Genomic DNA, 16,989 nt, shown 5'->3' on the forward strand with positions numbered 1-16,989 from the left:
ACTTATTTTCCTCACTGTATACACTAATCATTACCTTTAGGAAAGTCTGTTTTGTGGATCTTTCTTGGACACATCTCCATCTGCCATCCTCCTCTTTGAAGTCTACGTAATATCCAGTCACAGGACTGCGACCGTTGAACGTTGGTGGTTCCCACAGAAGCACCAAGGAGTCCTTGCGAACTTCCAGAACATGTAGGCCGTGAGGAGGGCCTGCGTTTCATAAACAGTGAATTATGAGCACTGGTAACATTCCACGGTTTATTATACCTAGATAACAATACCCTGAAATTAATACCACAACCTCATCCGGGTACTGCAAGTTTTCCTTCGCAGAAGGTTTGCATTTATTACAAATAAGCTGTTAACTTATCCAATCATGTTTTGTGTACATTTACTCATGTGGCAAGTAGCCGCGGTAAAGAGCCAAAATATTTTTACAAGATGTAATCGCAGGTGTGTATCTAAAATGTGTCTGTTAAGTTTCAGCTGAAAATATCACACAGATCATTTGTAATAGCATGACCAAAAAAAGTGCTGTTTTCATGTGTGTACCTTTAAAATACAATCTGGGACAATAGTATCTTTAGCTGCATTAGTACTACAATGTGCTAATAAACACATTTAGAAAGGCTTTTGGGTAAAATTACCCAATAAGTTAGTGGCCGTGGGTGGGGCTTTTTAGTATGATATCACATTACCAACAGAAACTAAACAGCATGTCGAGCATGTCAGGTGTTCATACACCGCCAACACACATTTATGTCCAAACCTTGTAAAAGTGAATTTTGCATAATATGTGCCCTTTAAGGTCCTGATCCCTCGGTCTTGATTTATTCTGCTATTACAAATGGCTGGCTGTAGATTATCCCTTACTTAATAATGCTTTTTATGAACAGCGGGGTGACTGATGTACCTGGAAGGGCAACAGTCCATTCCTTGCATTCCAAGGGGACACCAGGTTTGGAGGCTTCACCTAGACCAGCCTGGTTAAATGCACGCACCTGGAACTGATAGAAACTGTTTTCCTTCAGGTCTGTCACCTAAGCAAAGCGATAAGTAGGTGAGAAAGAGGCTCCCTTTTGGGCAATGTAATCATGTATGTTAACTTAAAATTCTAAATAAATAAATAAATAGCCAGTATTGTGCAAAAGTCTTAGGCCACCAGCTTTGTTGTTTAACTATAGTTTTAATGACCATCCATATACATGTTTCTGTTGCTTTGATAAGATATAAACAGAAAATTCAGGTACACAAAATGTACAAAACCCCACAATATTCAGAACAAAATGTCTTCTTCAGTATTTAGTGGGACCTCTCTTGGTACTAACCTGATCTTGAACTCTTTTGAGGAGTCATTTAGGTTTAGGAGGAACTAAAAGTTCCTGCTATTGCTTAAGTGTAACTGAAGGTCACACTTAATACTTGACTCTTTAGCTTACTGCATACAAATTTCCAGTATTTTCTGGTTGTATTTAATAAAGAGACTGAGAAATAACAATGTATGGTCATTATACCATTGCAAAAACAACAAATCTAATGGTGTCATGTTGGCCTAAGACGATTCTGAAGTACTGTTTTTTCTTTTTTACTTAATTAAAACAAAATCCACAGATGACCATAAATCCAACAGAGGGACACAATGACCTGCCTTATAAGATGTGGTGGTGACTGGCTTAAGGTTAAGCTCATGCCACTTGCTTGTGACTCCGTCTTTAACTGTTCTATAGTCCAGATAGTAACCTCTGACCTCAGCTCCACCATTATTAGCAGGAGCTGTCCATCCCAGCACCATGTAGTCTCGGGCACTCTCCAGCAGTGTCAAACCAGTAGAAGCGCTCGGGGTGGCTGCAGCATAAAACGGGCTTAGTTAAGGCTTCCAACATTTCCTACCATCTTTTCTTCTGGAAAGAGCACCATGTATGTGATGTATCTTTCTAAAAGAGCATCAGCATATCAACGTTTGATAAACACAAAGATGATAAATGAGACAAATATTTAACTGGTTTTATTTTCACTAAACAACACAATGTTAACACAAGAGAGAGAATAATCATGCCGTTCAAGCATTTTGTCGTTTATGATTATATAAATCCCAAAAAATCAGTTAATGAGTCAGTAAGCATGCAGGTTTTGTTTGATAGGTTCTACTGTATATATGATGAATTGTTATATATTATTAAAAAAGACGATTGTTAGTACTGAATTTATTTCAGTTTAGATATAAAATGAAAAAAAATACATTATAGTATTAGGCATTTTTTTGCATTTGCATTTTGCTGATAAGTGTTTTAAAAAATGAAAAAATTTTCCTAATAACTATGAAACATATGGTAAGTTCCTTGAAATAGTCTTGAAATGATATTTAAAATATATATAATTTTTTTGCGTTTTCTCTTAATTGACGAGACAACTCGTTAATGGCAGGGAAAAAGTTAAAGGAGCAGTATGTATTATTGACATAGAGGTTGAACTTGGTCCAGCAGTCTAAATTCAAAATATTGGAGACGTTTTTCCCTGGCCCTCTCCCTGACATCTACCTGAGCGGAACTGACAATTGAAAAGCATTGAGCCTTACGGTACATTCATACAACGGCGTCAGCATTAACGCTTCTCATTTACTTTAAATTGGTGAATTGTGGATTCATCTGCATCGCATCACTGACATTGGTCGTGGCAGAAGTAAAAAAAAGTCTAAAATTTTCAAGCGCCAATGCAGGCGTCAGACCATCAGATCACCTTACACAATTTAGCGCAGACGCTAGCCAATTGGGTGATTCTCACGAAATCCAGATTTAGAAGGTGTCCAGCATTAGAATTTTTTTTAAAAGCCATTGAAGCCAATTTTTTTGTGCACCTATAAGATTAAGGTCTGCATTTACTATAACCATTATTTTTAGAGGATTTAAAAAATATTATCTATAGAATTATTTACATTTTTTAGATTATCATTATCAAAAATTATCATTACCGCAACATGATATTACATGAAATATATGTATTTACAAACTCATGTTTCGGTAATGAGAACTAAAAAGTTGTCTAGGTACTATGACAAACGAAATTTCAACTTTTATCTGGAGAGAAAAAATAAGAACTGCTCACCTGGTAGCCATCTTGAGTGTCACAGTCAATTATGTCCCTTCCAACTAACTTTTTTGAAAATGTTAGTTCCTTGAGGGCTTAAACAATGATTGAAAATTGTTGCGGAGGATGAGAAAGTTGTTCTTGGACACATTTATATTTCTTATTATTGTCTCTACTTTTACCAATGATCACCAAATATCACATGTTTCTTTACTGTAAATGTTTATAGTATAACATGCACTGAAGCTTTTTATTTTTTAATTATAAATTTTCCATGTCAAAGAACCCAAATCCAGTCATGGACACGTTGCGGTAATGAAAATTTTCCCCTTAAATGTGAAAAAAACAAACAAAATTGGTTTTTATGATGTCATTTGTGCAAAATAGTACTTGAAGAGATGTTTGTAACTGTTTGCTTCTTATTTTGATTCCTTTTACTTTGCATTTACTTTTTTCAAAATGTTTCATGACACCTCATAAGTCTAATTTTGCAAGAATCACCCAATCACGTTTATGCAAGACCGGAGAACAGAGGAGCAATAAAAAGGAAAACATTGATTAATAATTGCTGTGGGTAACACTAGAGCTACACCAGCAACCAAACGTCCATTAGCTGCGGCTTTTTGTGTTGTGCTCCACTGTGATTGGCTGTTGTCACTATGACCATCGCGTCAGGGCCATGCTTCAGACACGCTCTCCGTCAAGCATAACGCGGATTATTCCGACATGGAAGGTGCATTTTTAAAAGACAATAATTGGTTTTTCAGAGAAACTTGAAGTATTTTTGGGATGTAATACAGTTAAAAATCTACATACTGCTCTTTTAACATAATGATACACATAGATCATTCTGAACAAGTCTACTTACAGTGCTCTTCAAACTCTGACAAGACGCTCGATGACCTTCTCTCACCCACCCTGCTCATGCACAGGCTTGCATCACACACCCTGCCGTCATTCACAAAAACAAACATACAGCACAGGCACACAGAGTCCGATTTGCATTTAGGGAAGAATGATGAGACATCGCTGTTGTCTCGTTCACCTTCCTGATTTGCAAATCTCAGTATCTACAGTAGGTGTTTGTGTCATGCATGATTTCCTCAGGTAATGATTTATTTTCTCTTTGGGAAAGAAATGAGTGAAGACAGCGTGACATGCAACAGCAGGAATTGTTTTAATAAGTTGTCCATGCAGCGTGCAAGCTCAGTTTTGTCTTTTCATCTCGGTGATATGCAAACATGAGTGGTTTCGCATACACAATAGCGATGTTAGGTCAGAGATGCTATTGCACATCTACAGAGAATCTGAAAGAGGTGTTTGTGCTTGCAGGGGAGATCAGGTGCTAAGAATGACGGCAAAAATCAGGGGAAAGTAAATCACAGATAGAATAGTAAATAGTTCTTTAGTTGTAAGATTGAAATGAATATGCAACAATCATTTTTGTGCGCTTAATTATTAGCACATGACTTTCTTACTTAGTATTTTTGTGTTGTTTTCAGTACAAATATCTAAAAATTCTCAAATCATGATGCATTTTCTTTATGAGCAAAATGACCTAAGAAAATAAAAACAAAAATGATAAAATTTAAGCAAATGTGTGCTTAAAACAAGCAGACCTACAATCCAATCAGAGCCAGCTATGCTGCAGTATTTATGACAGTGGTAGTGAACAATTAAGTTTCTAACCTGTAGGGGGAGCAAAGAGCAAAAACTCTTTAGTGTTGCTATAACTTTCGCGTTTAGTTTCGCGTGCGCTCAGGAAATTATCGCAGACACATGTGAAGCTATCGCGCGCGTGAAGCTATCGTGAAGCTATCATGCAAAACTAAACTTTAAAAAAAAATCTGCACCTGAAGGTTTCACGTGAGCACGCGAAAGTTTCACTTGAGCACGCGAAAGTTTCACGTGAGCACGCGAAAGTTTCGCGTGAGCACGCGAAAGTTTCACGTGAGCACGCGAAAGTTTCACGTGTGCACGCGAAAGTTTCTCGTGAGCGCATGAAACTAAACTTTACATTTTTTTACTCCAATGTCACCTTAGGGGGCATGGTACAAATTCACTGAAATGTTTTATATTTTTGTCTAAAATCAGGACTTATTTTCTTTGGTCATTCTGCTTTTAAGAAAATCACCTTGATTTAAGAATTTTTTGATATTAGTACTGAGAAAAAGAGACAAAAATACTAACTAAGAAAGTCATATTTTGCAGTGTATAACAACAAAACATTCCTGTAGCTCAACTTATAAAATCATTATGTTGCTTTAGATAAGTGTTTGCCAGATGCATAAACATAAATGTCTTTTCACTTGCTGAGAAACTTTAGCTTTTTAAAGCTACACTGTCTGAATTTGTTGTCACACCCTTGAAAAATTGTAGAGAGTAGTGTCACATACAAAGTTGTGAAGTGTTGTAAAGCTCAGTTTCATTTCACAGTTGCTCTGACAGCTGCGACAATACTCACCAATTGCTGCCTGCACAATGCAGGCCTCAGACTCAGCAGTGCTTTGACTGTATCCAGCCGCGTTCACAGCCTTCACCCTAAACACACATTTGTCTCCAGTGTTCAGCCCGTGGCATTCAAACCTGCATAACACAAGACATTCACATGTTACAAGAAAAGCTCAGCCAGTCTTATGAGCTCATGGTGCAAATACATCAAGTTCTAAAGTAACAATACATGCTGACTGCAGTTTAAAAGTCAGCAGCATACCTAGTGCCTTTGACTGGCTTGTTGTTGCAGGGAACCCAAATGCCGCTGCCATTGACGCTGACCTCAATATAATAGCCCACCAGATTCTTAACCTCTTTGGATGCCCCCCAGATCACTACCACAGATGTCTCAGTGCTTCTGATGGGAACTATAGGCCCTGGAACAGAGGGCAGGTCTGAAAGCAAAGACAAAAAGACAATTAGCAAGTATAAATAAGCAGAGATGACTTTCTTTAAATATAAATAAACAAACAATGATATGAACTATGAGGGTATTATGATGGTACACAGCGTGTAATGTTTATGCTCGTCTTTGAAGAAACCATGTAATGAAAAACCATTTTTAAAGCTTCCCTGTAGTGAAAATAATGTTTGTATTGTTTTAATATGTTTGAAGTCAAATCACATTCAGCAAATTCATCAGTCAACACCACTACTGAATATTTTCTCTTTAAAGAGCACCTATTTCGTTGCTAAAAAACAATGTTATTTTGTGTATTTGGTATAATACAATGTGTTCGGTTGATTTATGGTTCAAAAAACACATTATTTTCCACATCCATACATTTTTTTAGCTCCAGAAATACTGTTTTCCCAAAACTCATCGATCTGAAAAGCACTGTGTCCCTGATTGGCCAGCTAATCTGTACGTTGTGATTGGCATGAATACCTCTGACGTCAGCCGGAAACGTGACGCTCTTTACCATGTTTAAAAGATTTGGTTGCTAACAGGAGTTAATTTACAGGCTGAGTCCGAAGCGGGAGGAATTATGATAATTTCGGTCCAATCCCAGGAAGTAAACTGTTGCCTACAATCATTGTGTTTGTTGTAGTCCAAGAAAAGAGATTGAAGTTGGAGACGATAACTCGCGTCATTGTTTATTATGGGGTATGTAAAGTGGGGACCGGCTACTTTTTTTTTTGAGGGCGCATGATGCGAAGTTCGTCACAACATGTATGTAGCCCGTCATGTGTGTGGTTCGTAATTTCAAAATATGTCGAGTGAACCTATGTGCATCACGTGTCTTGTCAAAATAAGTGCCTGCTGCAGACGCGTCTAAAGGGTTTATGATAAAAGAGACACTCGCGTTTGCCAGAGTTTAGTGCATATCGTTAAAATGTACTAATATACACTTACACACTAAAAGAAATGTAAATTCGTGAATTGGACCATAGGAGCTGTTTAAAACTGTATCTTACAAAAAACGTGGTTTAAAACGGCCTGTTTTCTACAACACAAGTATATTTGTATATAGGGAGCTGGTGTGACTGACTGGAGGCGGGGCTTAGTTTGCATATTCATGATCTGCATACTGAATGAAGCAAGAGTGTATAGTTACATTCAAGCTATTCATAACAAAAAATGCAGTAAGGATTTTTCACAGGAATGTGAAAATGTTTAAATATGCCACTTTCTTTGATAATCAAAGATGATTGATACTCTTTTTTCATCCAAAATAACTCAATCATGACAAGACTGTTTATTTACATGAACATTTACATGTTGGTGTTCAGGTCAGTGAGAGGGTGAAAAAAGCTCATGCAAAACTAAATCAGGACGGTTCTTGTGCAAGAAACCATAACATTATGAGTAGACTTTGGAAAAACAATCTTACCTAAAGTTATGGCCTTTTTAAGACACCACCTTCAGTGGCAAACTAAATATAATGACTGAAACACACTCTCTATCATGTGATTCAGAACATGTTTCAGTAACCTATTTTTTCTTTTTGTGTCATGTGCCATTACCCAGTCTGTCTCCCACAGTAGTTGCTCCAGTTTCTTCCGATGGCTCCCCAACACCAGCAGAGTTGCAGCTGCGGACACGGAAGTTGTAGGATTTTCCCTCCGCGAGGTCAAAGAGGGCAAAGCGGGGAGACTTCACTGGCATACCGGTGTTTACCCTCTGCCAGGTGTCAGCACCCTCCATACACTGACAAAGGTTTGTTTCATATAGAGTTAAACACATACAAGATGAAATCTAACAGAATTTGTCATACGCTAATAGAATAGGCTTTATGCCCAGCTGCACTACTTCCTGAACTTCAGCCAGCTCCTTGTTTCCTGTCTGCCATTATTGGACAAACTGATTAATCCAGGTGTGCCTTACCTCAGTAGTCACAACAACAATAATCAGACACACCTGGATTATTCAGTTTGTCCAATAATGGCAGACAGGAAACAAGGAGCTGGCTGAAGTTCAGGAAGTAGTGTAGCTGGGCATAAAGCCTATTTGTCATATGAAGACTAATTCTTCATTAGTCTCCCATACACTTCTCCACATAATACATGACACCCTCATGTCCTCTCTGCACAGGTGGTTTCCAGCTCAGTACCACGTAACTCTTGGTAGATTCAGTGACAGCCAGGTCAGTGGGTGGACCAGGGACCACCCCCACTGAAACAGACAGGGTAAACAATGCAGAGATCTCCAAATATTCACAGTGCTGGCTAAATAATTAATCAAATGTGGATAAAAATAAAGTCTTGCCCAGTTTCGCTTTAAAATGTCAGGTTTCAAATCACATTATGTTTTATATTGTCTTTAAAACTCCTAAAATTAAAGTCAGGTCTTACCTGTGGGGTCCTCCTCTGTGAATTTGATCATTCCAGTCCATGGAGCAGAGGGACCAGCTGTGACAGAAAAAAGAAAAGCAGTTGATATACAACCGAATCCACAAGATTTTATAACCCAAGTCTTATGTCTCAGCTCTGAGACGAGCACGATCTGAAGGGTCCATGGCAACTACGGGGTCAGAGGGACGAGACGGGTGGCTCACGCCAGCGCTATTGAAGGCACGCACCCTAAATACGTAGGAGCGTCCCTCAATAAGCCCAGTGACGGGGAAACGGGCATATTTTACTGGAGTGTCATTACACTGAGCCCAGTGATGAGTGCCAACCTCGCACCTGTAAAGACGTATTTCAGTGAGGAGCACTGAGATGGCATTTATGATCAAACTGGTGATGGGCTCTTAAATGCCATATGACTCACCTGTCAATGTAGTAGCCCATGATGGAACTGCTGCCCTCCACCGCTGGCTGCTTCCAGGTGACAACCACATAATCTTTATTAGCGTCATGGCAACGTACATCAAGAGGAGCAACTGGAACCCCCTCCTCCTCCACATCAGCATCTGATGAACACACACAAATTAGTTGGAAGATTTTCTCTTGGCTGCTGTCATATGATACGAGACAATGCTTCTGCTTGTCTCAAATGTGTTTCTGTAGCTAAAGTGGTAAAAGCATGGGAACACACACACTCACCTAAAGGATTATTAGGAACACCATACTCATACTGTGTTTGACCCCCTTTCGCCTTCAGAACTGCCTTAATTCTACGTGGCATTGATTCAACAAGGTGCTGAAAGCATTCTTTAGAAATGTTGTCCCGTATTGATAGAATAGCATCTTGCAGTTAATGGGAATTTGTGGGATGCACATCCAGGGTACGAAGCTCCCATTCCACCACATCCCAAAGATGCTCTATTGGGTTGAGATCTGGTGACTGTGGGGGCCATTTTAGTAAAGTGAACTCATTGTCATGTTCAAGAAACCAATTTTAAATGATTCGAGCTTTGTGACATGGTGCATTATCCTGCTGGAAGTAGACATCAGAGGATGGGTACATGGTGGTCATAAAGGGATGGACATGGTCAGAAACAATGCTCAGGTAGGCCGTGGCATTTAAACGATGCCCAATTGGCACTAAGGGGCCTAAAGTGTGCCAAGAAAACATCCCCACACCATTACACCACCAACCTGCACCGTGGTAAGGCGGCATGATGGATCCATATTCTCATTCTGTTAATGCCAAATTCTGACTCTAACATCTGAATGTCTCAACAGAAATTGAGACTCATCAGACCTGGCAACATTTTTCCAGTCTTCAACTGTCCAATTTTGGTGAGCTTGTGCAAATTGTAGCCTCTTTTTCCTATTTGTAGTGGAGATGAGTGGTACCCGGTGGGGTCTTCTGCTGTTGTAGCCCATCCGCCTTCAAGGTTGTGCGTGTTGTGGCTTCATAAATGCTTTGCTGCATATCTCGGTTGTAACGAGTGGTTATTTCAGTCAAAGTTGCTCTTCTATCAGCTTGAATCAGTCGGCCCATTCTCCTCTGACCTCTAGCATCAACAAGGCATTTTCACCTACAAGACTGCCGCATCCTGGATGTTTTTTTCCCCTTTTCACACCATTCTTCATAAACCATAGAAATGGTTGTGCGTGAAAATCCCAGTAACTGAGCAGATTGTGAAATACTCAGATGGCCCCGTCTGGCACCAACAACCATGCCACGCTCAAAATTGCTTAAATCACCTTTCTTTCCCATTCTGACATTCAGTTTGGAGTTCAGGAGATTGTTTTGACCAAGACCACACCCCTAAATGCATTGAAGCAACTGCCATGTGATTAGTTGATTAGATAATTGCATTAATGAGAAATTGAACATGTGTTCCTAATAATCCTTTAGGTGAGTGTATATTGATTAAATGTATACCTTCGATTCACTACTGTACATCGCTTTGGAAAAATATTTTGCATAAATGTAAATATCTTAACTTAGGGAGCATTTTTTAATGTAGGGGCGGTTTCCCGGAAAGGGCTTATCCTAGTCCCAGACTTAAATGCATGTTTGAGCTGCCTTAATTCAAAAATATATTGCACTTATGTATTTTAACATATATCAGTGCCATTGTTTTTTCTCAAGATGCACACCAGTATTGTTTTTGTAGAAAACGTACATGTTTGTAAAAATGTACATGACCAATGACTAGTCCTGGATTAATTTAAACCCTGTCCGGGAAACGGCCCCATAGAATTGTAGGCCTCTAATAAACACCTCATTTGTGAGTTAACAACACATCTAAAATTCATTAAAATGGTACCAGAATGTTTTATTAATATGTACACTAAAAGATATTTTAAGGATTAAGGTTAACTTGTCCTCCCCGCTGGCTCTCTTTGGTGCCATTAACCAAATATAGAAGCAGCACTCCCAAAGTGCAACCTAATACGTGTGACAGCTTTCTTCTTAAAGATGCAGTAGACATTGCCCATGCAACGAAAACATATATATACAAATATACAATAGGAAGTTAATTGTGCAAGCGTTAATGCGCTTTTTATAGTGAGATACAGATGGATACAGACATTATGCGTGTTTATTCAGCGTTAATGAGCTTTTTTGTGAGATACAGATAGACATTATGCATGTTTATTCATACTTTCTATACAGCAGATGATGTGCAATGTACAAGCAGGACTGACCTCTCACAAAAACATAGGCAGAATAAGTGTCGAAGCCTGACTTAGTGTTGACACGCAGGGTGTAAAGACCCTCGTCTTCTTTGTTGAGGTGCACAAGGGTCAAAGTGGCTCGCTCTCCACTCCAATGCATGGTCACCCATTTAGAAGGTGACAGGGCAACACCTGGTGAATAAGTGAACAATAAAGACTGTATGTACATAATTCATTAAAGTCTTTTGACTTCTGATTAAAGGGGACATTTCACAAGACTTTTTTAAGATGTACAATAAATCTTTGGTGTCTCCAAAGTATGTATGTGACGTTTTAGCTCAAAATATCATATAGATAATTTATTATAAGATGTTACAATTGCCACTTTGTAGGTATGACCAAAAATGTGCCGTTTTGGGTGTGTCCTTTAAAATGCAAATGAGCTGATCTCTGCACTAAATGAAAGTGCCGTGGTTGGATAGTGCAGATTAAGGGGCGGTATTATCCCTTTATGACATCACAAGGGGAGCCAAATTTCAATGGCCTATTTTTCCACATGCTTGCATAGAATGTATTACCAAAACTAAGTTACTGGGTTGATCTTTTTCACCTTTTCTAAGTTGATGGAAGCACTTGGGACCCAATTATAGCACTTAAACATGAAAAAAGTCAGATTTTCATTATATGTCCCCTTTAAGTATGAAACTTATTATTTATCAGGTTCTTTAGATTAATACAGTTCTACAAATCAATGGCAAACTATGCGAGTTTTCACAATTATGGTGCAGTAAAAAAATGAGCTCACCATTTCTGTACCAAACAATATCTGGCTGATAGCGCTTGACATTGGGGTAGACAATGACCGTACATCCCAAACTCATGGTCTCTCCCTCACGGCCAAATGAAACGCCAAACTTGTCAATGATGGTGGTGTTGAAAGTGACGCCATATTCGGGACTGTAACCATCTGAACATGAACATAAGCAGATCAAAGGGAGTTGTAATGTATAAAAAAATCATAAGTTCATGTGCCCAGAGAATTATGAGCCTTTATTAAGAGAATTATATGGTATGTGACACTTACGAGGCCTTTCAATCACCTTTTCTTCTTCCTTGAACCCTTAAACACAAACAGAAAAGGTTTCATGTAACAAAATAACATACAGGTATTGCATTACAAACAAAGCCATCTGCAACAAATCCATTACAAATATTGCAATCTACATCTGAAAAATATACCTCACCTAACAGTTTTACATTTGCGCATTTGGCAGGCACTTTTATCCAAAGCATATAGGACACATATAGGACACGTTTTCACACCTAATTTGTTTGAGCCCTCCAAATGCTCTCAGAGCAGTTCAGGGTGTATATGTGAACAAACCAAGTGATCTCAGATCCCCCTAAAAGGACCCAAAAGCGAACTGAACTCAGACCACATCTGTAGGTGGTCAGAGTACGGTTCGCTTTTGGATTCTTTTGTTGTTCAATTTCTTTTTGATATGTGAAATCAATGAGGTCCCGGTTCGTTTTGCGTGTGGTTTTGACATTGTATCAAAATAAACTGCTGCACAGAAAGCTGGGGTCTGAGTTCTTATGAAGTTGTGTGAACAAGAAAGGGTCTGAGATCACTTCAGTTCTGAAGAGGACTAAAAAAAGAACTGGGTCCTCTTTTGAGTCCACTTTATTGTGAACACCAAAAGGACTGAGGTCACATCCGGCTAGTTCCTTTTCTGGTTCACTTTAAGTGAACTGGGTTTGGTTCTTTTAAAATGAACTATATGTGAAAACACCCTTAAAAGAATATTCCATTTTCTTAAAAGAAAATTCCAGATAATTTACTCACCACCGTGTCATCCACATTGTTGATGTCTTTTTTTGTTCAGTCGAGAAGAGATTATGGTTTTTGGGGAGGACATTTCGGGATTTTTCTCATTTTGATGGACTTTAATAGACACCAACAATTAACACTTAACTCAACACGTAAGAGTTTTTTTCAACGGAGTTTCAAAGGACTATAAACAATCCCAAACGAGGCATAAGTGTCTTATCTAGCAAAACAATTGTCATTTTTGACAAGAAAAATAACAAATATACACTTTTAAAGCACAACTTCTCATCTAGATCTGGTCGTGATGCGACAGGTGACCCCACCCAATACGTCATGACGTCAAGAGGTCACAGAAGATGAACGCGAAACTCCACCCCAGTGTTTACAAGTGTGTTGAAAGAGGACCGTTCCGACGTTGTTGTATGTCAACTGATACTAATTAATGTCTTTGTGTCAGTTTATTGTTTAAAATGGTCCACAAATGTGCGTTTTATATATGTAACACGTGACCTCCCTACGTCACTACGCATTATTGTTAGATCGCACTGGACCGGACCTAGACGAAAAGTTGTGGTTTAAAAGAGCATATTTTTTATTTTTCTTGTCAAAAATGACAATCGTTTCACTAGATAAGTCCCTTATGCCTCGTTTGGGATTGTTTATAGTCCTTAGAAACTCAGTTGAAAAAAATTGTTACGTGTTGAGTCAAGTGTCAATTGTTGGCGTCCACTAAAGTCCACCAAAATGAGAAAAATCCTGCAATGCTCTCCCCAAAAAACACAACTCCTCTCGACCAAACAAAGAAAGACATCAACATTTTGGATGACATGGTGGTGAGTAAACTATATCTGCATTCTCTGAGAAGCACTTTATAAACTGGGCTACAGAAATGTTTAAATATACAATATTAAATATTGTGGGTACACTACAGTTAATAAGACTGTACAGAGATAGTGGAAAGACACTTTAAAATAGCACAGGTCAAACTGAGATGCTGCAGTGGCCTTAAAATAGACTGTCAGGAGAACGGCAGCTGTAAACCAGAGTAAGTTACACGCTACTGTAATGACCTCAACCACAGTTCCTACATTCAGTAGATAGATTAGACATTAGAGAAGAACTAACAGGCCTACAGCAGTCAAATATAAGCTTCATTAACTTATACGAAATGATTCTTACCAATAAAAGACATTCATGCCAAAGTGTACATGTGAATATTATTATGATAATACTAAAGGAAATATGTGTTCAATACTCACTTTTAATGATGACAGAGGCAAAAGCAGAACTTTCTCCTTTTATATTGAGAGCAGAGATCCGATACTCAGCAGTGTCAGTAAAATTACAGCTGTAATCCACAAGAACATACACAAAATTAACTTTATGTTTTATAAATTTCGGCAACACTGATGTTTGCCAATTATGCTAATCTTTGTCAAATTGTTGACAATAGTTGAGAAAGAAAACCATCCCACACATTTAGCTTTAATAAGGAATTATTTTAACTTGAACACATAAAAAATTCAACTTTTGTACACATTATTAAATTAATAAAAACTTTCTTTACAGTTCTTGATTTCCAGAGAGTGCATGTTGTATTGGCTCTCTGTGATGTATTTCTCAGGGTGAGCCTTTGCATCGATCACAACATTGTTTTTGTACCTGAAAGCAGAATTAGATGAATGGAAATTAAAAAAAACACTGGAATTTAGTTATGCTAAGCTTTTATAACGTTCTTGTTTTCTGACCAGGCCACGCGGGGTTTGGGCCATCCGGCTACGGTGCAGTGCAGCGTCACATTCGTTCCCTCCCAAACGGTCTGGCCACGTGGTTTCACGATAAACTCTGGCGGGTGAGTCAAACTGTCTGTATTCATCCTCCTCTGGAATTCATCTTTCTCATGTATCTTGAGTACAAAAATGATAATGTTCTAATAATGATCACATAAATACCACACATGGGAATTCGTACATATTTTACAAGGTGACTAATTTAAAGATATTTGAAATGAATCGTACAAATACATACAATTATAAGAAAAAGCATTAATGAAACCCACCCCAAACCTAACATCACTGGGGTGAAAGTAAATGAATGAGACTGTACAAATTCAGATTAATTAAAGGGCACCTATGTCATGGTTAAAAAATTATTTTGTGCATATGGTATAATACAATGTGTTTGTGTGGTTTATGGTTCAAAAAACGTATTATTTTCCACATACCATATATTTTTGTATAGTTCTAGATTTTACTCTCTTCCTGAAGCGCACGGATTTGAAAAGCTCTGTGTCCCTGATTGGCGAGCTAATCTGTACGTTGTGATTGGCCTGAATACCTCTGATGTCACCAGAAAATGCGACGCTCCTTACCATGTTTGAAAGATTCGGTTGCTAACAGGAGTTAAGTTACAAGCTATGAGTCCAAGCGGGAGGAATTATGATAAATGTTGTCTTGTATACATCACCAATCCCAATTGCCTACAATCTGTGTGTATGTTGTAGTCCAAGAAACTACTTGCGTCATCGTTTACTTTGGGGTTTGTACCTTTTGCATATCGTTAACATGTACTAATACACACTTGCACACCAAAGGAAAGTAAAATCATGATCGGACCATAGGTGCCCTTTAACGACTTCATAAAATACGTATAAAGTTCCATGAGATTGTGTAGATAAATACTGACACGGTTGAACAGTTTTACCATAAAATTAACTGAGTTGACGAAAGCCAGCTTTTACTCAATATAGTTTTACAACTAAAGATTACAATTCTGTGACCATTAATTCACCGTCATGTTGTTCCAAACCTGTATGACAAGGATGTTAGTAGTCCTGGTTCATTTTTGCTGTATGGTTAAAAGTAGCATTTTTTTTTACATTACAGTGTTTCATCAAGTTCCATGCAGTTGGAAATAGGTGAATATTTCTGTGTGAACTATTCCTTTGAAGGAACAATATGAGGTTATACAAAAATATCTTATAGCATGTATTAGGTCAAACCTTTCTGCTCAGAGATAGACGTTCGGCAGACTCTCTTATACTGGTCTCGCGGGTCTTCTTGTAAGTTCTCGTCTTAAATTCGGTATCCTTGGAGAACAGGTTTCTCATGACGACATACCCCACGCCCTCTTCCTTCACCTCCTCCTGGCTCTCCATCAGCTCCTTTGTGGCTAAATGACTGATCAAGATCAAATGAATTAGCACATACTTATAATAAAATTATTGTTATTAAATATTAATAAAATTTTCGCACCTGTAATTTAAAATTACTAATAAGTAGATTGCATTCCTTATTCATTTTCCCTAAATTAGGCATACCCACAGATTAATCATACTGTATGTGACCCTATCAGCTAAAGTGATGTGATTGTCATGTATTTCCATACTTAAAATGTGACCTCTGCTTTTAACCCATCCAGTGAGTAGTGAACACACACATCCATCCGGAGCAGAGAGCAGCTATTACTGCATCACCCTGGGAGCAATTGGGGAAATGTGCCTTGCTAAAGCATAACTCAGTCACAACCTGCCGGCTGTGAGACTTGAACCATCTGATCTCATCTCATCTCATCTGTTCATTTCAGTTGCAATTACGTTGTTAATATTCTAGCTTTAAACTACAATGTGCACCAAAACATTTTCACAAACAAAATCAACTATGCCCTAATGTGACCACCTGCTTCTAAAGACTGGTACAACGTATCCAATGACCTCTTCTTCTGTGTCCACTGCCAGGCGAGCCCGCTTGTCTTTTTTGGAGACTGAGCTTATCTTCTTCTCCTTCTTCTTGGTCGATGTCTTGACCCTAAACAACACGAGTCAAGTTAAAGAAACACTGTGAAACTGAAAGGATCAAATGAAGAATTGAATTAAAATGTTCAATATTACAGCAGGGTTAATAGAATGGGATGGATGAGAGTCTTAGTGTGTTAGTGGAATGTAAATATTTGCAGTGACGCCCACTATATTAAGCATTAATTAAAAATGTAATAATGAGAAAGAAAAGCAACAGCATTTTAGAACAGCAATTTAACAAACCACTGATACCACTGCTGTAAACGTTTTGGTCTTGGTTATACAGCACCTCCCCATTACCACATTGTTGCCGTGTAATGTGTAA

The 16,989-nt window shown here is 38.3% G+C and overlaps 1 protein-coding gene across 1 annotated transcript in view; it reads right to left on the reverse strand.

Moving 5' to 3' along the window:
* Positions 1–16,989, reverse strand: part of myom1a (myomesin 1a (skelemin)) — a 31,891-nt gene that overhangs the window by 11,811 nt on the left and 3,091 nt on the right. The window contains exons 3-20 of the mRNA XM_073874857.1: positions 16,546–16,674; positions 15,870–16,047; positions 14,617–14,774; positions 14,432–14,530; positions 14,128–14,210; positions 12,122–12,157; positions 11,843–12,004; positions 11,068–11,229; positions 8,792–8,933; positions 8,504–8,706; positions 8,374–8,427; positions 8,063–8,194; positions 7,546–7,722; positions 5,798–5,972; positions 5,549–5,670; positions 1,649–1,845; positions 914–1,040; positions 35–210 (exon numbers count right to left, since the gene is read on the reverse strand). Of these exons, the coding sequence (XP_073730958.1) occupies positions 35–210; positions 914–1,040; positions 1,649–1,845; positions 5,549–5,670; positions 5,798–5,972; positions 7,546–7,722; positions 8,063–8,194; positions 8,374–8,427; positions 8,504–8,706; positions 8,792–8,933; positions 11,068–11,229; positions 11,843–12,004; positions 12,122–12,157; positions 14,128–14,210; positions 14,432–14,530; positions 14,617–14,774; positions 15,870–16,047; positions 16,546–16,674 (2,512 nt within the window). The remainder of the gene's footprint in view (positions 1–34; positions 211–913; positions 1,041–1,648; positions 1,846–5,548; positions 5,671–5,797; positions 5,973–7,545; positions 7,723–8,062; positions 8,195–8,373; positions 8,428–8,503; positions 8,707–8,791; positions 8,934–11,067; positions 11,230–11,842; positions 12,005–12,121; positions 12,158–14,127; positions 14,211–14,431; positions 14,531–14,616; positions 14,775–15,869; positions 16,048–16,545; positions 16,675–16,989) is intronic.

This window comes from Misgurnus anguillicaudatus, chromosome 2, assembly GCF_027580225.2.
Source record: "Misgurnus anguillicaudatus chromosome 2, ASM2758022v2, whole genome shotgun sequence".
In the NCBI taxonomy this organism is placed as follows: domain Eukaryota; kingdom Metazoa; phylum Chordata; class Actinopteri; order Cypriniformes; family Cobitidae; genus Misgurnus; species Misgurnus anguillicaudatus.